Below are 22,926 nucleotides of genomic sequence, written 5' to 3' on the forward strand. Positions count from 1 at the left end.
ATCCAACACTGCCCACGATTAAATCTTTTTGTGTGCCCTGCCAGTGGAGGCTGGGATTGTGGAAAATAACATGTACTTATATAGCACCATTGAACATAAACAACATCTAAAAGGTGTTTCATTGTCATTAGGGATATAAACCATCATCAACACAAACCATCATCAACACCTTCACCGAAGCGTACGAGAGCATGGGCCTTAAATATCCGTAAGACAAAGGTCCTCTACCAACCTGCCCCCACCATACAGTACTGCCCCCTGATTATCAAAATCCACGACAAGGCCTTGAACAACGTGGACCACTTTCCATACCTCGGGAGCCTACTGTCAATAAGGGCAGATGTCGATGACGAAGTCCAACACCACCTTCAGTGTGCCAGTGCAGCCTTCGGGCACCTGAGGAAGAGAGTGTTTGAAGATCAGGACCTCAAACCCGGCACTAAGCTCACAGAGCAGCAGTGATACCTGCCCTTCTGTATGCCTCAGAGACATGGACCATGTACAGCAGGCACCTCAAAGCACTGGAGAGGTACCACTAACACTGCCTCCACAAGATCCTGCAAATCCATTGGCAGGATAGGCACACCGACGTCAGTGTTCTCGCTTTGGCCAACGTCCCCAGCATTGAAGTTTTGACCATGCTCGATCAGCTCCGATGGACGGGCCGCATCGTCCGCATGCTTGATACGAGACTCCCAAAACAAGCGCTCTACTCGGAGCTCCGACACGGCAGGAGAGCTCCAGGTGGGCAGAGGAAATGCTTCAAGGACACCCTCAAAGCCTCCTTGAAAAAGTGCAACATCTCCACGGACACCTGGGAATCCCTGGCCCAAGACCACACAAAGTGGAGGAGGAGCATCCGGGAAGGCGCCGAACACTTCGAGTCTCTTCGCCGGGAGCAAGCGGAAGCCAAGCACATGTCACCCCAAGCACCCCACCCACCTGCCCCTTCAACCAGCGTCTGCCCCACCTGTGGCAGAGACTGTAGGTCCCACATTGGACTCATCAGTCACCCGAGAACTCATTTTTTATGTGGAAGCAAGTCATCCTCGGTTCCGAGGGACTGCCTAAGAGAAGAGGAAATGGGCACTGAGCCAGTAAATGGGAGATTAGATAAAGTGACTAAAAGCTTGGTCGAAAACAAGCACCTCTTTCGACTGATCCTCCAATTTAAAAAAAAAGGGGTTGGAAAGTAGTTCTCAAGAGGTTGCAGTCTTTGCTTGGGCACCACTTTCCCAAAGTCCAAGCATCAATCTAAACATGGCATGAGTTGGTGACAGAGCTGGAGCTTAACGTTAAGCTTTTTTTTAAAGCTAGCTTATACCTGGCTTGAGCGCGCGTAACGCTCCTCCTGGATACCTGAATGAGACGTTAAACCGAGGCCCCGTCTGCTTTCTCAGGTGGATGTAAAAGATCCCATGGCACTATTTCCAAGAAGAGCAGGGGAGTTATCCCTGGTGTCCTTGCCAATATTTATCCCTCAATCAACATAACAAAAACCGATGATCTGGTCATTGTCACATTGCTGTTTGTGGGAGCTTGCTGTGCACAAATTGGCTACCGCGTTTCCTACTTTACAACAGTAACTACATTCCCAAAAAAAGTACTTCATTGGCTGTAAAGCACTTTGAGACATTCGGTGGTCGTGAAAGGCGCTATATAAGTGCAAGTCTTTCTTTCTGAAACAGAAAGCATCCATTCACCCTCCCAAGCAACACTAACATCCCTTAACTTGATGAAAGCAAAAAATTTACTAAAGCACACACACACACAAAAAAGCCTGGTGTAAGCGACCCCTTCCCTTCCCCAATTGCCCGCTGCGCTGCAGAGCTTGGCCTGGAGTTGCGCGGCCCGGGCAGGCGGCCAGCTGTGCGGGACGCGCTGTTCCGACGCCCGTGTTTCTTCTTTGTGCCGCCGAGCTGGCACAGAGCGTGTGAGCGGAGCGCAGCCCAACGAAGCGCCACAAAGGGCAGCCAGTTGAGCAGCGTCCCTCGCCCTGTGTTTCCAGAGAACAAGAAGTCCCCCAACCAAGCACGACCGCTTAATGCTGGTCTTGCCACAAATAACATGCCCAAATAAGGAGCCGAGCGGACTGCACCATTCCGCTGTCAGCGAGGTTTTCCTGTGCCGAGCAGATTTTTTTTCGGGTTAAATTTGCAAAGTAAATGGTGTTACTTGCAGCAATTAGCGTGGCTACAATGTTGATGCAGCCGTGCTAACCGGGGTTATGGGCCGGGCCAAGTGGAGGAGGTGCTTTGGGCCACTGCAGCCAGCGGCTGGTTGAGCGGTTCTGGACACCCTCTGGGCTGTGCGGTGATGGTCCAAGCTGTCAGCAGCTCTCGCCTCTCAAGTGCCCGGATGGTTAGCAGATGCAAACTGAGCCAAGGCTGAGCCGGGGACTCAGCCTTGGAAGCTCCATTTAGGAGAGCGGTGAAGAATGTATTTGCCTTGTCCCTGCCAGCAGACAGAGCGACACCAGCTTCGTCTTTTCGCTCCAAGTCACAAGAAGGCCCGGGGTGGGGAAGAGATGTGTGAACAATTAAGGAGCTTTCTTTAAAGCTCATGGCAAGCCGCCGGCAGCTGGCTTTACAAACTGCACCATGGCCACTCACTCCAGGTAAGTGGGAATTCGCAACTGCTTTTATCAGTCTTGGACGCGCGTTCTGTTGACGTTATTTAAGTTTGCTAAAATTGCAAAGCACCTCTCAAACATACGAGTTGCTACTGGCCATATTAAAATCAATGACGTGGAAAAATGTAGGCTTAATGTCCGTATTTTAAAGTTGCTGTTCTAATCACCTCTAAGGTTTGAAAGGAAATGTTAGCTGGCACATTCATAACAGCCAAATGTTATTTTGTTAAAAGTTCTGAAACTGTCACTTGGACTGGAAACTGCGAGTGGCCAAAAAAATTCCATAGATGTGTGTTAATCTGCTGATTTGGCAGAGGGAGAATATACCAGTGAAAATGACTTGCTTTAGTGTTCAGTTACACAGTATTTCAATCAAATTCGGTTGGATTTTAAACATATATATGCATGTTAAGTCACAGTTAAATCAGTTTTACATTTATGGATGTATTTTAATTTTGGAATCTCCAATCTAATTTGTGAAATTAGGTATCTACTTCATCTCCTGTTTCCATAGATCAGCCCCACTTCTGTTGTATTTGTATATTTCCTGAACTAAACAAGAAATTGTGTGATGCTTATTGGGCCTCTGTTGAGATTTTTTGATTAAGGAATGCCACACTTTTTTTGTTAGAATTGACTTGATTTAGAGAACTGTCTAAATACAGGTCTGCAGTATTTGCATCCATAAATTTCTAATACTATACTTCAAAATCAGTTCTGTGTGAGGAAGTACCCCTTAAAACATTTGATATGGATTATACAGTCAAACTCAAACTTAGAGATAGTATAGAGAAAAGTGATTAGAAACTTGGAATGTTTAGTCCCACAGAATGTGACTTTTTGATGGGTTACTGCTGAATTCCAATGTATTGCATAACCTCCATCCTGTTTGTAGTTGTTGCCACGGATTATCTGCCCCACAACTATGCCTCCTAACTTTGTTTCTATTTGTATAATGTTGCTTTTTGTTTTCTACACTTAAATGATGAATTTTGTCACTTTTTTCATCTTAACTCCAATGTTTTTCATTTGTTGCTCCTACTTTTGATATGCATAGACTCAGAACAGTTTCTCTATCAATCAAACCTATTTTTAAAAGTGTTTAAAGCACAATGATTTTACTTGTTGACTTTTAATTGAATTTTTCTGCTCATCGAAGCAAGAAATGTCAGTGTCAGAGGATGGATTATTTTAGTTCTAGCTTCAAAACTGCATCAGTATGAATTTGCTCTTTTCTCACTCTGACTTCTTATTGTGTCTCTAGTTTGTTTTGTATGAAATCTGGCCAGTTTTATGTTCGGAAGAACTGGGTTGAAACTATCCTAGCTCATTTTGCTTAGGACCTTTACTGTTGGCACAGAAAGGAAACTTCCCCCGTCAGTCTGGTCTGAATTCAAATCGGAGTTACGGAAGTCACAGAACAGTCTGGTAACTCGCAGTGCTGACCAGACCCCTTCAAATTTGTTTTTTTGCCGTCACTGCTCATTCAAGAGACTTTCGTATTTTTAATCCTGTTTCTTTAGAGCACTTTTAAATCTTGTTTATATCTTAAATACAGCTGAAAACAATTCAGTTGAACTTGACATTCAAAAAGCAAAAATGATTGGAACAGTGGATGTTGCATTACAAGCATGAACTTGTATGAATACAAGTTTTCCTGATGCTTCACTGACTAATGCAGCATGATCAGTGCCGGTGCTTAATTAGCTGCTTTCAGCCAGGGCTGCAGTGTGGCTACTAAAATTGGTCTTTTGCAGCAAGAGGGAAAATCAGCTGGGTTTTCCAATTCCTAATCCTTACCTAGTGTCCCCTCCTGTAAAGCATATGTCAGAGTGTGCATGGACATCAGTTTGGACACAGCTGTGATCCGTGCCTTTCCGTAGTTGAATAACCTATGAATACTTGCTTTAAGGCTCACTAGGGCATATCAGAGAAGAATTTAAAAAGCAATTTATGAATACTCAGTACCAGCAGTAAAGAATTTAAAACTATGAATAATTAAACCTTTATCTCCTATTTAGTACCTGTATTCTCTTCTATGGCTACTGTTAGTGCAACTTTATTCGCTTATGAGGCTTGTAAGTATAGGCAAAAGGCTCCTCTCTCCCTTTTTCTTTCAGAGATGAAACTATTGCCCACAATAATGACTGAGAAAACAGTAAAACTTGGCCATTGAGTGGTAGCTGAGCTGCAGTATTCATTATGGATGGTATTGAAGCCTTCCTCTTTTTAACCAGGATTTAATTGTTCTGTTAGAGCTACACATCATGCTTCCATTTTATATGGGACTAGAACATGTGATCACAACAGTAAATGAAGGCAGACCATTGTGCCTACCACATCAGTAGCTCTGAAAATAGAGAAAGCTCCACTAGAGCAGGTATGCCTAGTGTTCTTGAGGTAGAAAGCAGAGCCTAGTCCAGGGTGTTTCCCCACATTTTATTGTGCATCTCAATCTTGCATTTTTTCCAGAGTGTCTTTGTAATCAATCGTTATGATGTCCATAGAGTGAGACTGGCAGAGGCCTGAAAGCAGGATTAAGGCGAGGAACGGTGTGTGACACTAGGGAACTCAAAAAATGTTCAATTTTTTTTCTGCCACCCGCAAAAAAAAGTATCTGGTACTTGCCACTGCACTATAGTTAAGCTATACAATGTCCCAGTTGAATCAAATCTGTATACAGTACTAAAACACTGCTGAGAAGAAGGAAACATTCTACCAAATTAATTTAAGGTATTGAAAGGGGAACTGCAGCGTGACATGTTTACATAGGAAGCTCCCATTGGGAAACCCAGAGGCGGGAATTTCACTTCAGTGTGCAAAACAGTGACACATTTTATAGAAAGCCTTAATCTAATCTGGAAAATTTAGTAAAATCTGAAGGTCAGTTATCCTACCCCCAAGTGTTTTCTACTTTCTGTTTTTGTTGAGGAGGTGATGTCCTTAAGCAGATATTTTGGTAATTCAGCTGCACTGCTATAAATCAAACTATTGTGTAGCAGTATTTCATAGGTTCAGGTGCCATTTTGAAAAATAAGCAAATGTTTGTGCAGTGTGCCAAAGTGCACATTATCTATCTGACCACATGAAACTCTACCAGGCCTTGCTGTCTGGGCTTTGTATTCCTCATCCAAACTGCCTACTGCTCTATAATCATCCTCTAGGTGAAAGACCACTTCAGGCTGCTCCTATTCTGTATTACTAACTGCCTTCTTAAATCTCTCTCCCCGTCTCTTTCACCCTTACTTGTAACAAGTGTGAGGAGCTCATGGATTCCTTGTCTTTAAATAGCCCTCTAGTTATCGCACCTTCCCTTGCCCCTCTGAGTTCTCCATTGCTCTGACATAAGCCTCTATGCATCCTCCCACACTGTAGTCAGCTGTGCATTCAGCTGCCCAGGCTCCACTCACAGAAATCACAGAAACCTCACAGTACAGATAGAGGCCATTTCGGCCCATCGAGCCTGCACCGACACATATCCCTCCCAATCCCCGTAACCCCTACACCAACACATATCCCACCCTATCCCCGTAACCCCACGTATTTAATCCCCCTAACACTAAGGGTCAATTTTTATCATAGCCAATCAACCTAACCTGCACATCTTTGGACTGTGGGAGGAAACCGGAGCACCCGGAGGAAACCCACGCAAACACGGGGAGAATGTGCAAACTCCACACAGACAGTCGCCCGAGGCCGGATTCGAACCCGGGTCCCTGGCGCTGTGAGGCAACAGTGCTAACCACTATGCCACCGTGCTGCCACTCTCTGGCATAACCACCGAAATCCCTCCCCCCCCCCCCCCCCCCCCCACCTACCTCTCCTCTAAGAACCTTCATAAAACACACTTCTTTGACCAACCTTTGGTCATCCCTCAAAATCACTCTTCCTTTGGTTAAACATCCATTCTCTTCATGTTTCTCTGAAACTCCTTAGGATGCTATATCAATACAAGTTGTTATTGTAGCTTTAGTAGTAGCAGTAAGTTTGATAATGACTTTGGTGCTGGTAATGCCCATTTTGAGAAGTTGAAAAATGTATAATTTCTCTAGCCCAGGACACTGTCCATTATGTACTCTCCAGCATAAGGACTCATTTTGGCTAATCACACAGGACGGGGATTAAAGCTGGCACCCATCTCACCTGTAAGGCTCTACCTCTACCAGATAGTATTATTACCCACAGAGCTAAATCTTTGGAAGATGTAGTTTAATATTCTGTGCTGTATGTTATTAAAATTAAAAAAAAATTCCCCCTGCTGTTAAATCTATTAGCATGGACACTAATTAAAATCAGATTAGGGAAGCTGCCATGTTTTTCTCACTCCGGTCACCAGCCCTTATTCCTATACTGGGGATGTTTTCAAGGGGTGCTGGCAGTCAGGATCTGGCCGAACTGGTCATTTTCCATATGGAAGCCTGGTGTTTGTAGTCTATTTGACCATAAAAGGTATAATAGAGAAACTTAATTTTTATCACCTGATCACAATGTACACACCCTTCCAGTAGGGGTCGATGGATAGTGACCAGTGCTGATGTGAATTCATTAAAAAAAAATTCAAGCCATGGGCTGCTGAGGTACGCACTCTCATCACTGCACTGGCTAAGATCCAATACCTAGAGACCAGGGATGCGACCTGGAAATTCTTGGTCTGAACAGCTAAATCTGGCATCATATGCTGCATTGAAAGACTAGGCTGTTTTAAAATGATCGCTGGGTTAGGGTACCTTTATTGCTTCTTTAAAGGTAATGAATGGTGGTGGACAATTAAACAACCAGCAGAAGAAGGAGGCTCCTTGAACATCCCTATCCTCAATGATGGTGGAGCCCAGCACGTGAGTGCAAAAGACAAGGCTGAAGCGTTTGCAACCATCTTCAGCCAGAAGTGCCGAGTAGATGATCCATTTCGGCCTCCACCTGAGGTCCCCACCATCACAGAAGCCAGTCTTCAGCCAGTTCAATTCACTCCACGTTATATCAAGAAACGGCTGAGCACACTGGATACAGCAAAGGCTAGGGCCCTGACAACATCCCGGTTGTCGTGCTGAAGACTTGTGCAGCTAGCACCTCTAGCCAAGCCGTTACAGTACAGCTACAACACTGGCATCTACCTGACAATGTGGAAAACTGCCCAGGTATGTCCTGTCCACAAAAAGCAGGACAAATCCAATCCGGCCAATTACCACCCCATCAGTCTACTCTCAATCATCAGCAAAGTGATGGAAGGTGTCAACGACAGTGCTATCAAGCGGCACTTGCTCACCAATAACCTGCTCACCGATGCTCAGTTTAGATTCTGCCAGGACCACTCTGCTCCAGACCTCATTACAGCCTTGATCCAAACATGGGCAAAGGAGCTGAATTCCAGAGGTGAGGTGAGAGTGACTGCCCTTGACATCAAGGCAGCATTTGACCGAGTGTGGCATCAAGGAGCCCTAGTAAAACTGAAGTCAACGGGAATCGGGGGGGAAAACTCTCCACTGGCTGGAGTCATACCTAGCACAAAGGAAGATGGTTGTGGTTGTTGGAGGTCAATCATCTCTGCCCCAGGACATCGCTGCAGGAGTTCCTCAGGGCAGTATCCTAGGCCCAACCATCTTCAGCTGTTTCATCAATGACCTTCCCTCCAACATAAGGTCAGAAGTGGGGATGTTCGCTGATGATTGCACAGTGTTCAGTTTGATTCACAACGCCTCAGAAATGAAGAAGTCCATGCCCGTGTGCAGCAAGACCTGGATGACATTCAGACTTGGGCAGATAAGTGGCAAGTAACATTCGCGCCACACAAGTGCCAGGCAATGACTATCTCCAACAAGCGAGAGTCTAACCACTGCCCCTTGACATTCAACGGCATTACCATCGGCAAATCCCCCACCATCAACATCCTGGGGATCACCATTGACCAGAAACTTAACTGGACCAGCCACATAAATATTGTGGCAACAAGAGCAGGTCAGAGGCTGGGTATTCTGAGACGAGTGACTCGCCTCCTGACTCCCCAAAGCCTTTCCACCATCTACAAGGCACAAGTCAGGAGTGTGATGGAATACTCTCCACTTGCCTGGTCGAGTGCAGCTCCAACAACACTCAAGAAGCTCGACACCATCCAGAACAAAGCAGCCCACTTGATTGGCACCCCATCCACCACCTTAAACATTTACTCCCTCCACCACCGGCGCACCGCGGCTGCAGTGTGTACCATCTACAAGGTGCACTGCAGTAACTCGCCAAGGCTTCTTCGACAGCACCTCCCAAACCTGCGGACTCTACCACCTGAAAGGACAAGGGCAGCAGGTGCATGGGAACATCTTCACCCCCAACTCACCCGCCGTCCTGACTTGGAAATATATTGTCGTTCCTTCATCGTCGCGCGGCCAAAATCGTGGAACTCCCTCCCTAACAGCACTATGAGACTACCTTCACCACACGGACTGCAACGGTTCAAGAAAGTAGCCTGCCACCACCACCTCAAGGGCAATTAGGAATGGGCAATAAATGCTGGCCTTGCCAGTGACGCCCACATCCTAGGAACGAATAAAAAATACCATGTGCTGGTTTAAAATTACAGTTTAAAAAAAGTTCCATAGTTAGTTGGGAGTTTGTAGAGATGAGCATGCAAGCTGTTCTTGAGGTTGGTCTGGCTTATGCTAGTACTGACTTAATTTTAACGTGCTTCCATTTATATTTATGGAACTAGTAGAGTCCTGCTCCCTGTGACTGAATCCACAGCAGTCCATTTTCCAAGGTCAGACTAGTAATTGTGGCCTCTTTTAATTTTTCTAATAATAATGTAAGAGCCATTCATAATCAATGATGCAATGTCATATAGCGTATAATGTGTTTGAAGGTGCATGTTGGCATTAATCTGCCATATTATAGGTTTGTATGTGCCAATACTATAAAGTTTGGGGTATTTACAGTGCACTTTTAAAGTAATATACTAAAAGTAATACTTGCATTTATATAATGTCTTATCGTGTTGAAACTCAAAGTGCTTCATGTAACAAATTACTTTGAAGAGGAATGACTTGTGTTGCGTTGTTGAAGATATTGGCAAAGCACTGGTCCCAAAGGTGTAGTATAACTGGGCAATACTGGTAAACAGAAACCTGAATTTAGGCTGCAATACTATAGAGTTTAGGGTATTTAGGCTGCAATTCAAACTTTATTTCCCACTGTAAACTGAGGATAACTTGACATAATTCTGACAGGCAGTCATTCTGACACGCATTCAATCTTGCTTTGATTTCAGCTTAGCTACAAGTATGTTACTTTATTTTCTTTAATATCTTCGGTTACAGGATGACTCATGCTGCATTTACTAGTCTCGGGCAGGGAGCTGCAGTGTCAGTTCTAGCCAGAATGTACTGTGCTTACACTGCTTGACTGGGGCTGTGATTCTTTGACCCAGAAGAGAACTCTGCTCATGCGTGTTATATGTGAGCACAGCCCCTCTTCCAGCAGTTAAAGTTTAAACATCGAGGTAGTGCAGGCAGCAGCATTCACATTTTGCAAACATTTAACTTAATCATAGGTAGATTTTAAAAAAGTTTCCAAGGGGCCTCCCAAGGCATTTTTTTAAAACTCCGTTTGGCACCAAACTGGCTTGCACATCATGTGGTGTCAAAATGAAGCAGTGTAAATGCTATTGTCCCTCCCAGCAGGGACGTCTGTGCTTCTTTGCAGTCAGGTTGGGCCTTGACTCCAGATTGGTACTGCAAGTTTAGTGTTGGCTGAAGTGGAAACTGCTTTGCAAAAGTTACATATCCACTGTCTCCTAAGAATTTATCATGAAAGTACAATTAAGAAGGCATGTTGGCCTTCGTAACGAGAGGGTTTTCGTACAGGAGCAAGGATGTCTTGCTGCAGTTGTACAGGGCCTTGGTGAGACCACATCTTGAGTATTGTGTGCAGTTTTGGTCGCCTTATCTGAGGAAGGATGTTCTTGCCATGGAAGGAGTTCAGCGAAGATTCACCAGGCTGATACTGGGATGGCAGGAATGACGTATGAGGAGAGATTGGGACGATTGGGCTTGTACTCGCTGGAGTTTAGAAGAATGAGAGGGGATCTTATTTGAAACTTATAAAATTCTGACAGGACTGGACAGACTAGATGCAGGAAGGATGTTCCCGATGGTTGGGGAGTCCAGAACCAGGGGTCACAGTCTAAGGATAAGGGGTAGGCTCTTTAGGACAGAGATGAGGAGGAATTTCTTCACCCAGAGAGTGGTGAACTTGTGGAATTCTCTACCACAGAAGGCAGTAGAGGCCAATTCATTAAATATATTCAAGAAGGAGTTGGATACATTTCTTGAGGCTAAAGGGATCAAGGGATATGGGGAGAAAGCAGGGACCGGGTACTGAAATTGGATGATCAGCCATGATCGCATTGAATGGCGGAGCAGGCTCGAGGGGCCGAATGGCCTACTCCTGCTCCTATCTTCTATGTTTCTTCTATGTTTCTTGACCTTCTGTGAAAACTAAAGGCTGAATCTTACAGCCTGTATTATACTCCATGTTACTTCTATGTTTCAATGCTGAGATTTGCCTTGCAATATAATGAATATTTCATAATATAGATATCTTGGGCAATATTGCAAAGCTTCTGCTTAAAGGTCATTTGTGTTATTAGAACATAAGGTAAGAAATAAGAGCAGGAGTAGGCCATATGGCCCATCGAGCCTGCGCCGCCATTCAATAAGATCATGACTGATCATCCACCTCAACTCCACTTTCCCGCCTGATCTCCATATCCCTTGATTCCCCATGAGTCCCAAAATTTATCTCTCCGCCTTAAATATATTCAAAGACTCAGCATTCACAGCCCTCTGGGGCAGAGAATTCCAAAGATTCGCCACCCTCTGAGTGAAGACATTTCTCATCTCAGTCTTAAATGGCCTAGCCCTTATCCTGAGACTGTGCCCCCTAGTTCTAGACACTCCAGCCAAGGGAAACAACCACTCAGCATCAACCCTGTTAGTCCCCTTCAGAATCTTGTATGTTTCAATTAGATCACCTCTCATTCTTCTAAACTCCAGAGAGTACAGGCCCAATCTACACAATCTCTCATCATAGGACAGCCCTCTCATCCCAGGAATCAATCTAGTGAACCTTCCTTGCACCATCTCCAAGGCAAGTATATCCTTCCTTGGATAAGGAGACCAAAACTGTGCACAGAACTCCAGGTGTGGTCTCACCAAGGCCCTGTACAGCTGTAGCAAGACTTCCTTACTCTTATACTCCAACCCCCTTGCAATAAAGGCCAACATGCCATTTGCCTTCCTTATTGCTTGCTGTACCTGCGTGCTAGCTTTCTGTGTTTCTTGCACGATATAAAAATATTCTGTTTTTCTATTCTTCCTACCAAAGTGAATAACCTCACATTTCCCTACATTATACTCCATCTGCCACCTTACTGCCCACTCACTTAGTCTATCTATATCCCTTTGCAGACTCTTTGTGTTCTCCTCACTGCTTACTGTCCCACCTAGCTTTGTATCGTCAGCAAACTTGGATACATTACACTCGGTCCCTTCGTCTAGGTCATTAATATAGATTGTAAATAGCTGAGGCCCCAGCACTGATCCTTACGGCACTCCACTAGTTACAGCCTGCCAACCTGAAAAGACCCATTTATCCCTACTCTCTGTTTTCTGTCCGTTAACCAATCCTCCATCCATGCTAATATATTACCCCAACCCCATGAGCCCTTATCTTGTGTAATAACCTTTTATGTGGCACGTTATCGAATACCTTTTGGAAATCCAAATATACTACATCCACTGGTTCCCCTTTATCTACCCTGCTAGTTACATCCTCAAAAAACTCTAATAAATTTGTTAAATACGATTTCCTTTCCATAAAACCATCTTGACTCTACCTTTTCTAAGTGCCCTGATACCACTTCCTTAACAATGGATTCCAGCATTTTTTCGACGACTGATGTCAGGCTACCTGGCCTGTAGTTCCCTGTTTTCTCTCCCTCCTTTCATGAATAGCGGTGTTACATTTGCTACCTTCCAATCTGCTGGAACTGTTCTAGAATCTAGGTAATTTTGGAAGATCACAACCAATGCATCCATTATCTCTGCAGCTACCTCTTTTAGAACCCTAGGATGTAGGCCGTCCGGTCGAGGGGACTTGTAGGCTTTTAGTCCCATTAGTTTCTCTAGTACTTTTTCTCTACTTAAATTAATTACGTTAAGTTCCTCACCCTCATTAGACCCTTGGTTCCTCACTTTTTGGTATGCTTTTTGTGTCTTCTACTGTGAAGTCTGATACAAATTATTTGTTTAAAGCCTCTGCCATTTCCTTATTCCCCATAATAATTTTCTCCTGTCTCAGCCTCTAAGGGACCAATGTTTTACTTTTGCTGCTTTCTTCCTTTTTAGACACTTGTAGAAGCTCTTACAATCATGTTTTTATATTTCTTGCTAGTTTTCTCTCATTCTGTTTTTTCCCTTTTTTATCAATTTTTTGGTCACCCTTTGCTGGTTTCTGAAACTCTCCCAATCCTCAGGCTTACTACTATTCTTCACAACATTATAAGCTTCTTTCAATCTAATGCTATCCTGAACTTCCTTAGTTAGCCACTTTTCCTGTGGAGTTTTTGTTTCTCAATGGAATGTACAGTGTTAATGACATTTGCTTGGCTCCAGGACCATAAACCATATTCTGTTTTGCAAGTAGAGTATTTAAATGTAAAGGGGGAAAAAACCCTGCAAATACAGGAAACTTGAAACAAAAATAGAAAATGCTGGCAATACACAGCAGGTCTGATGAGAAAAGATAGGTTAATGTTCAGGTTTGCACCCGAAACATTAACTTGTGTTTTTTTTCTCTTCAGATGCTGAACGTTGTCCAGCATTTCCATATATTTTTTATATACTGCATGTTGTGTTGTTTTCTTTGCTTCCGCTTTCTGGTTTCTCTGGACTGTGGTCCTCCTGTGACCAAGAGGGAACTTGATTTGCTCCCAAGTCTCCATGTGAGCTGTTCTTGAGCTGAATGCATGTAACAGTTTGTTGACTTGGTTTTTCTCTGCAAAGACACAGCTGAGATCCAAAACTTGATTGAGTGGGCATCGAGGGTGCCTCCCTGCTGTGGTATTCTGAGCTGGTGGTCTAATTCACTGGAGCACCTCCGTGCCCCATGTTGTGTCTTTTTTTTTTCCTAAATGGTTTAAAATAAACTTTTTCCATGTTGAAGGGAGAGGAATCCAGCAGTAGTTCTTGGGCAGTCCCTCGGAACCGAGGATGACTTGCTTCCACATTAAAAATCCAGCAGTACAACCAAGGGCAAAAGCAAAATACTGCGAATGCTGGAAATCTGAAATAAAAACAGAAAATGCTGGAAACACTCAGTGGGTCAGGCAGCATTGGTGGAGAGAGAAAAAGAGTTAATGGCCCAGAAATTCGGGTCCCAACGCGTGAGTATGGACGGAGTACTCGCGCGTGGACCCGATGGAAGTGCCGGAATCTTGCATGCACTACGCATACGCGGGAAACCGGCACTTCCGATCCTCTGGACCAAGGGGTTCAGAGGTCGAACGCGTGCGCGCGGGAGTCTGCGCGCGCGTTGAACTTCCTTTTTTTTTCAGGTTTTAACGTGCGGGTAAGTCTATACATTTTAGAAATGTAAAAAGCAGCCGTAAGGACTTCATTTTCAAAGGTAAGTGGTCAATTATTTAAAATTAAAACATTTTTTCCACAGGTTTTTTACTTTTAAATACTTTAAAGCAAGGTAAGTTTATTTTTAGCCCCGTTTTTTTTATAAAATTATTTTTTTCAAAAATTTTAATTTTTGTTTAAAATAGTTATTTAATGTCATTTATAGTTTATTTACAAAGTGTGATTTAAAAAAAAAAAAAAAATGTATTTGAAGGTAAAGTACAGTTTTACAGCCTCAGCATTTATACGTTTTGACAGGTCTATCTGTCAAGACTTATGAATGGAGCATTTCCTGCTCCGATTGGCTGCCTGTTGCTCACGTGATCCCGGGGGACGCTTCGCACTAACTACGCCCCTGGGACACGCCAGCATAGTGCGCCGGCCTCTGGGACAGGCCTCGGAGAGGAATTCCACGCAGGCCAAGAGGCCAACTGCCGGCGCGCTAGGTAAGTGTAGGTCGGGGGCTTGCACCCGCGGGAAGCCCCCGACCCGAATTTCTGGGCCAATGTATAACCAGGGACCCTACTCTGTGCACCTGTGCAGATTTGGATTTCACACCTAAATTCTTGTATGGTGTTTCTATGAAATAAATGAATGGATGCTTGTAGGTCTGTTGATTGCTACGGATTTATAGCACAACTTCAGAGGTCAAATGACCCCCTCCCAATTCCTAGTAATTGATGGCCTTCAATTAACGGCTGTTGCCCCATCATCTGTGTGTAAGTAGCATCCATTAAAGCCTTTTGACTAAAGCCCCGGGGGAGTTTCTTCATGCACTGCAGCTTTATAGTTCTCGGAAGCAGGTTCTCAGTATATGTATTTATGATCTACCTTTCTGTGGCTCCAAGTAGTTTCTAATTTTCTAGTTTATCTTGTAGTTGTACAGTTTTTCTATGGATCCATTTTCATCCTAGTGTTTTAAATATAAATACAATGTGTTGATGTAAGCACATAATCTAGGCTGACACTTTAGTGCAGTACTGAGAGAATGCTGCACTGTCAGAGATGCTGTCTTTCGAATGAGATGTTAAATTGAGGCCCATCTGCCTGTTCAGATGGATATATAAGATCCCATGATGCTATTTGAAGAGAAGCCGGGAGTTCTCCTTGAGTCCTGGTCAACATTCACTACTTGACTATTGCCACCAAAACAGATTATTTGATAATTTATCTCCTTTGCTGTTTGTGGGATCTTATGCAAATATTGAATGCATTTCCAAAATAATCAATTAGCTATGAGGATATTTGGGATGTCCTTGAAAGGTGCTATATAAATACAAATTATTTTTCTCTCTCAGACGGTCTTTTTATGCTACCTTTATGACTTACTGCAATTTGGTTGTAAATGAGATGCATCTGAATAAAGAAATACAGCACAAATAAAAAGAAAAACTACAAATGCATATATAGCAGTATCGTAAAGAGAAACTACTGAAGTGTCTTCCTTACCCCTCGGTTGAGGTTTTCCCTCCGCTATACTGGCGGGGCTTTTTGACTGGTGTGTGCCCCATTTCTCGGGCCTTATTTTTCATTGTCTCTCAATAATGACAGAGCCTCCTTTTTCACCACATTAGCCTCCATATCTGCCATTTCCACCACTTGCAACATGATCCCACCACCAAATGCATCTGTCAACCTCCCCCACCCACATCCTTCCATTTTTGGGAGAGTCTGCTCGCTCCAGGATACCCTTGCGTTCTTCCAATGCCCCTACTTCCCGCTTCCTTTTCTAATACTGTACGACCGTAGCAGATTCAACATATGCTAATTTCCACCCCATTATCCATGGACTCAAACACTGAGGTGTGTAAGTGACTAAATATCAGAACCTTGCTACGCTTGAATTTTTTCTTCTTTTTGCTGCCCCCAAGTAGCAGCTGATGTAACCCCACTTAGCTTATTAACATAGCTCCACCCCTGCAAAATACCAGCGAATGCAAGTTTCCTGTATTTATGCCTGCTCTGAACGAGCGTAAATTTACCCCCAAAAATTAAGGTGCACCATGGCCTGAATCGTCATAACTGACAATTTATTAAAAAAAATTAAAAAAAAATTCTTGGTGAGACCAGTAATGTGGTATACTCAAGTGCTGTCAGTCACCGATCCTCTCCCCACCCTGTTTAGAAGAACTAAATTGCTGGAATAGCCTTCCCAATTCAAATGCTGTTCTGCATAACAATGGAAGAGAAGCAGCAGAGGAAAGAGACTCTGGGAGTAAGGAGCCATGGCAGATCAGTACACATCTCGTGCTATTACTTCTATTGGTGGCACTGCATTTGCTCTCTTTTGACTTTTTTCGTCCGGCGTAGGCAAATGCAGGAAATCTGAGCCTATGTTTTTGTCGGCAAGATCGACGCATAAACCAGGGTGAATTATGGTGTACCAAGGAAGTTAAATATTTCAAAATGTCATTTTTCTCCTGGGCACTTTCTGCAGCACAACTGGTCTGAACATTCACCTTAATATTTTCAGACTGCAGCTATTTCCCCACCCACCCCTGTTTCTCAAAAGCAGCAAATGCTGGTGATGTATGGCAAGTCTGTTGGCATATGGGGGAGGGAAATGAGTTGACTTTTTGGGTGTGCATCCTTCATCAGTCTGGTGGATGGGTCTGCACCTGGGCTGTTAGTCTTTTTGGGCACTGGCACGTTGGCTTCCAGCACTTGTAGTTTCTTTTTGTTTCACCATTTTCCATCCTGCTGCTCCCATCTCTTTCCAGTTCATAGAGTCATACAACTTAACAGCAACAGAAGGAGGCTATTCTGCCCGTTATGCCTGTGCCAGTTCTCTGAAAGAGTTATTAAAATGAAAGAAAGACTTGCATTTATATAGTTCCTTTCATGACCTCGCTACATCCCAAAGCGCTTTACAGCCAATTAAGTACTTTTGAAGTGTAGTCACTGTTATAATTATAGGAAATATTAATTCAGTTCCATTCCCCTGCTCTTTCCTCATGCCCTTTAATTTTTTAAAAATATATTATGGATTCTGCTTCCACCACTGTTTCCAGTAGTGCATGTCAAATACCCAGAAACCTGTTATGTTTTTTAAAATTCTGCTTACCTCATCTTTCATATTTTAAATTTATACCCTCTAGTTACTATCTTGCTGACCAGTGGTAATAGTTTTTCTCATTTTACCATACAAAACCTCTCATGACTTTGAACACCTTTATTAGATCTCAATCTTTCTACTTTTAATCAAATGTGCTATAAGTCAACTTCAAAACTTGTTTCTTTACGTTCTTCCTAGCTAAAACGTCTCATCCCTGGTATCATCCCAATAAATCTCTCCATGTGCCTGACATTCTTCATAAAGTCGGGTGCCGTAAGCTGGACACTGTTCTACTGTTATACTTGCTGGTTAGCCAATAATTTTTCTAGGTTTAGCATTACCTCTTTGCTTTTGTTCTCTCTGCACTTCTCCTTTTTAAAGTTGTAGTATTTGGTGTATATTTCCTCCCAAAATATATTGTCTACATTTCTCCATATTAAAATTGTTCAGACATCTATCTGTGATTTAATCTGTCCTCTTAATCATTACAGTACTAAACAATTAACCACGCTCCATTTTTGTATTGTTTGTAAATTTTGAAATTGTGCCGACCCATATCCGAATCCAGATCATCCATTGAGTATATAATATGATTATTAAGAGCAATGGTTCTTTTATACTGTAAAGTGCATTTTCACTGCATAACTTAGCGATTTTTGCTAAAACAAAAGTTAAATACTGCAGTTGTGTAAAATCCTGAAATAAAAACAAAAAACTGGAAACACTGTGGAGAGAGAAATGTAGGGTTAACATTTCAAGTCTATGACCCCTGTTTTTATTTGATATTTTCATGTCCTTTTGATGCCTCATTGACATGGTCTTTGTATGTCATCCACCAGTTTTCGCCTCTTGTCAGGTTCTCAAAAAAGCCAGTTTGACAGCCATTTAACTCTTCTCATGTGACTTTTACCTTTTTTCTTCTCCTTTCACAATTCACAATTCAAATCGCTTTATTGGCATGATAAGTTACATCTTATGTTGCCAAAGCATCAAAATACATTTATGGTTCACCACATAAACGCAGTTCTATTCATACAGTGTATAAACAGGTATATCCCTGAGTGTATAAATATACATTCGCATTGTTTATATATATTCTTTTCTTAGTTTACTGGTTGGCTCTCTGTTCATGGCAAGCTGTAACATAGCGTGCCGCCAGTGTTATACAGCTTCTCTCCTCTCCCAGTAGGAATGGGAGTTTTTGGTTGTCATTCAGATTTCTGAAATCAGGGCATATTTGTGAGAATTTTTGGTAGAAATTCTCCCTGATGCCCTGATATTTTCCACAAGCTGTGAGGAAGTGCATCTCTGTCTCCACCACTCCCTGACTGCAGTGCGAGCATATCCTGTCCTCTCTTGGCAGACTGGTCTGCCTGTGTCTGCCTTTTTCGATCGCTAGGCTATGTTCGCTAAGTCTGTACCTTGTCAAGGTTCTTCTCAGTTTGTTATCCTTTACCATGGTCAGGTAATCAGCTATGTTGTATTGTCTGTTTAGGGCCAAGTAGCAATTGAGTTTGCTTTGGGTTTTTGTTGTTTCTGCCCAATATGTCAGATATTTTTCCTTTTGCTTAGCGACGATTGTGTTGGGTCGAATTCTTTGTGTTACCCTGTCACTGTCCTGGGGCTGGTTATTGTTAGTATTGTTAGTAGTTACTTCACTGAGTCCCAGGACAAGTTGACTGAGGGTATTCTTCTTTATGGTCAGCTCTTGGCATTTCAGGGCGTCGTAGTGATAGCATTGGGGGTTGCTCATTTGTAGGTGATTCCAAAATTTGGTGGCTCTTTTTTGGATAGTGATTATTAATGGATATTGGCCTAGTTCCGCCCTGCATGCATTGTTTACTGTTTTCCTTTGAGTCCGGAGGATACTTTTACAGAATTCTGCATGTAGGATCTCAATTGGGTGTTTGTCCCATTTTGCAAATTCTTGTTGAGTTAGCGGTCCCCATACCTCACTGCCATAGAGTGCAATTGGTTCAATTACTGATTTGAAAATTTTGAGCCAAATGCTAATTGGGATTTCTATTTGGATTGATTTTTTGATGGCATAGAAAGCCCTTCTTGCTTTCTCTTTCAGTTCATTCACAGCCAGTTTGAAGTTTCCCGTAGAACTGATTTTTAAGCCCAAGTATGTGTAGTTAGTGGTTTGTTCAATTTTGGTTGTTCCTACTGTGAAATTTATTTTGGGTCCCTGATGTTTGGATCTTTGCTGGAACACAAGGACTTTGGTTTTTTGGGGATTTATTGTCAGGGCCCAAGTCTGGCAGTACGACTCCAGCAGGTCCAGGTTTTGCTGTAGCCCCTCTTTAGTAGGTGACAGCAGAACCAGGTCGTCTGCATAGAGGAGGAATTTAACCTTGGATTCATATAGGGTGAGGCCGGGTGCTGTAGATTGTTCAAGTAGTTTTGCCAATCCATTTATGTAAATATTAAAGAGTGTCGGTGAGATTGGCGAGCCCTGCGTCACCCCCCGCCCCTGTGGGAAGTATTTTGTTTGTTTGTCTCCAATTTTAACTGCACATTTGTTGTTTGTATACATTGATTTAATTACATCATATGTTTTCCCTCCTACCCCACTTTCGATAAGTTTCAGGAATAAACCGTCATGCCAGATGGAGTCGAAAGCCTTCTGGAAATCTACAAAGCATGCGTAGATTTTGCTTTTGTTATGGTGAACGTGTTTGTCAATTAGGGTCTGTAGGGTGAAGATATGATCGGATGTTCTATAGTTTGGCAGGAATCCAATTTGGCTTTTACTCAAGACATTGTGCTCCTCAAGGAAGTTTATAAGTCTTTTGTTTATGATGCTACAGAATACCTTCCCCAGGTTACTGTTTACACAGATGCCTCGATAGTTGTTTGGGTCGATTTTGTCCCCACTTTTGTATATGGGCGTTATGAGTCCTTTGTTCCAGATATCAGGGAAATAACCGACACTCAGAACCAAGTTGAAGAGTTTTAGGATAGCCAGTTTCATTTTGTTGTCTGTGTGTTTAATCATCTCGTTTAGTATGCCGTCTGTCCCGCAGGCTTTTCCTGGTCGCAGGTCCTTGAGTTTTTCAAGAAGTTCTTTTTCTGTTATTATGGCGTCCAGCGGGTTTTGGTTATCTTTTATGGCCATTTCTAGCTTTTCCAGTTTTTTGCATATTTGGTGTTGCTCTGGTCTTAGTGTGTTTTTCTGGTATAATTTTTCAAAGTGGTTTACCCATGTGTCCCCATTTTGAATGGCCAAATCGTCGTGTTGTTTTTTGTGTAGTGTTTTCAAGTTTTCCCAGAAACAATTGGAATCTATGGATTCCTCCATGGAGCTGAGTGTATTCTTAATATATTGCTCTTTTTTGGTTCTGAGTGTGTTTCTGTATTGTGTTAGTGTCTGACAATAAGTAAGGCGTAGTTCCTCGTTTTCTGGATGTCTGTGTTTTTGGTTTGATATTTTTCTAAGTTTTTTCCTCATGTTATGGCAATCTCGGTCAAACCATTTTTCATAGTTTTTTGTTTTGGGTTTGTTGTTGCGAGCTTTCAAGTTTGCATTTGTTGCCAAATTATCAAAAATATTGTTTAGTTTACTAACTGCCCGGTTTACGCCTTCTTTATTGTGAGTGTATATGTTATCCAGAAAGGTGTCTGAGAGCTTGAGTTGATGCATTGCTAATTGTTTTCTGGTATTTTTCCGTGTCGTTTTTGGCCCATCTGTACGATTTTTTGGTGTTGTACAGTTTACTGGGTTGTGTTTCTATGTTGTTTGTTTCTGTCTTTTTGAGGAACATAGTAATTTGACTGTGATCTGACAGTGTTGTTTGTGGTTTGACTGTGAATGCTCTGAAAGAGGATGGGTCTAAGTCTGTAATCATATAGTCTACTGTGCTGCAGCCAAGAGGTGAGCAATAGGTCGATCTTCCTAGGAGGTCTCCTATGAACCTACCATTGACAATGTACAGACCCAGGTTTCGACAGAGCTGTAGTAGCTGTTTTCCATTGGTATTTGACTGCTTGTCGCAGTTATGCCTGTATGGAAGGGAAGGGATGTCAAAGTGGTTATTCCCGAAAACGTAATTGTTTCCCTGATTATTGGTGAAGTCTGGTTCTTCGCCCGTTCTTGAATTGAGGTCCCCACAGATCAACACGTTCCCCTGGGCCTGGTATTGGATAATTTCCCCCTCCATGTTGGAGAAGGTGTCCTCTTTAAAGTACGGGGAATCGATTGGAGGGATATAAAGTGCGCAAATGTAAACATCTTGGGTGTTTGAGATAATCTCCCTCTCAAGTTTGAGCCACATATGGTTTTCGCCCTTTTTTTATAAATTTGATGTAATTCTTAAGTTCTGTTTTAAACCAGATCAGTATGCCTCCGGAGTCTCTGCCTTGGGTTACACTTGGTAATTTATTGGAGGGGACCACCAGCTCAGTGTACCCTTGGGGACAGCCAGTGTGTCCTTTTCCTTTATACCAAGTTTCCTGTAAAATGATAATATCTAGGTCTTTAGTTTCATCTATGAACTCTGGGGTCCTACTTTTCACTTCTCGCAGTGAAGAGCGTAGACCTTGGATATTCCAGGTCGAAATATATAAGGATTTCATGTTAAGTTTGATCTTTTACTATGATAGGGTAAAGAGTGGTACGTGTTTGTCGTGTCTAAGTGTGGGGAAAAAAAAGATCACATCAGTTGTCTACACTTTCCCCCCTTCCTTACACCCCTCCCCCCCCCCCCCCCCCCCACCACCACCTCTTCATTTTATTCAGTTCCTATTAAGAGGCTTGCTTTTTTTCCAGTGCCCAGTTCTGACAAAGGGTCTTAAGCCAAAATATTAACCCAACTCTTCTCTGTACAGATGCTGATGGACATGTTCTCAATTTCCAGCCTTTTCTGTTTTTAAGAGATACAGCAGTTTACTGACTTGCAAAGTCCAGACATTTAAAAAAAATCATATTATTAGTTAAAAGCAGCAAGCACTGTAATTGCATTTTGATAAAGGGGATTATCTGCTGTACTGTAATAATTCTAGTTCGCTTGTGCCAAAATCCACACTATATATACAGATCTCTACAAATGTAATTTGAGTAGAGCTCATCCATCTATACTGCTGACTGATATTTAAAAGGGCGTGTAATTCACTTCTGAATCAAATGTGCTGTATAAGTCAACTTCAAAACCGCTCCTATTTATGCAACTGGTGTTATTTGGAGCTGGGAGATGGGTGGAAACATGGCAACCACCTCCCACGCTACTTAATACACTGCTGTGACCGTAGCACAGTGTTTCTTCTTTTCCTCCCCTCCTCACCAACCTGGGTGGGTGCATGGGGAAGAGTCTTTACACATACACCATGGTTACGTGTACACGTGCTGATTATGAAAATTGTTAGTTTTCTTCAGGCCATCCCAAGGCCGCTATGGCAGACATTGAGCAAGAAAAGTGATGACCATGTTTTTATTCGTATGGAATATTGGAGTGAAACTCTCATATGACTGGTGCCAGTGAATTCTTTTTGCGAATAAGAACAATAATTTTCAATGAATCTCAGCTGAATGGGAGATTTTACAGAATGACTGGGGTTGTGTCATAAATGTA

General features: G+C 42.8%; 1 protein-coding gene across 3 annotated transcripts in view; it reads left to right on the plus strand.

The window, feature by feature from the left end:
- The first annotated feature begins 1,940 nt into the window (after positions 1-1,940).
- LOC147123034 (AF4/FMR2 family member 1-like) overlaps positions 1,941-22,926 on the plus strand; it is a 179,247-nt gene continuing 158,261 nt past the window's right edge. For 2 of the 3 annotated variants that reach the window (XM_085963992.1, XM_085963982.1), the window contains exon 1: positions 1,941-2,617. In XM_085963992.1, coding sequence (XP_085820118.1) covers positions 2,601-2,617 — 17 coding nt within the window. In that variant the 5' untranslated portion in view covers positions 1,941-2,600. The remainder of the gene's footprint in view (positions 2,618-22,926) is intronic. The other variant, XM_085963972.1, reaches the window with a different exon arrangement.

The sequence above is a fragment of the Somniosus microcephalus genome, chromosome 2, assembly GCF_052327205.1.
Source record: "Somniosus microcephalus isolate GS21.2 chromosome 2, FLI_Smic_1.0, whole genome shotgun sequence".
Classification (NCBI taxonomy): Eukaryota; Metazoa; Chordata; class Chondrichthyes; order Squaliformes; family Somniosidae; genus Somniosus; species Somniosus microcephalus.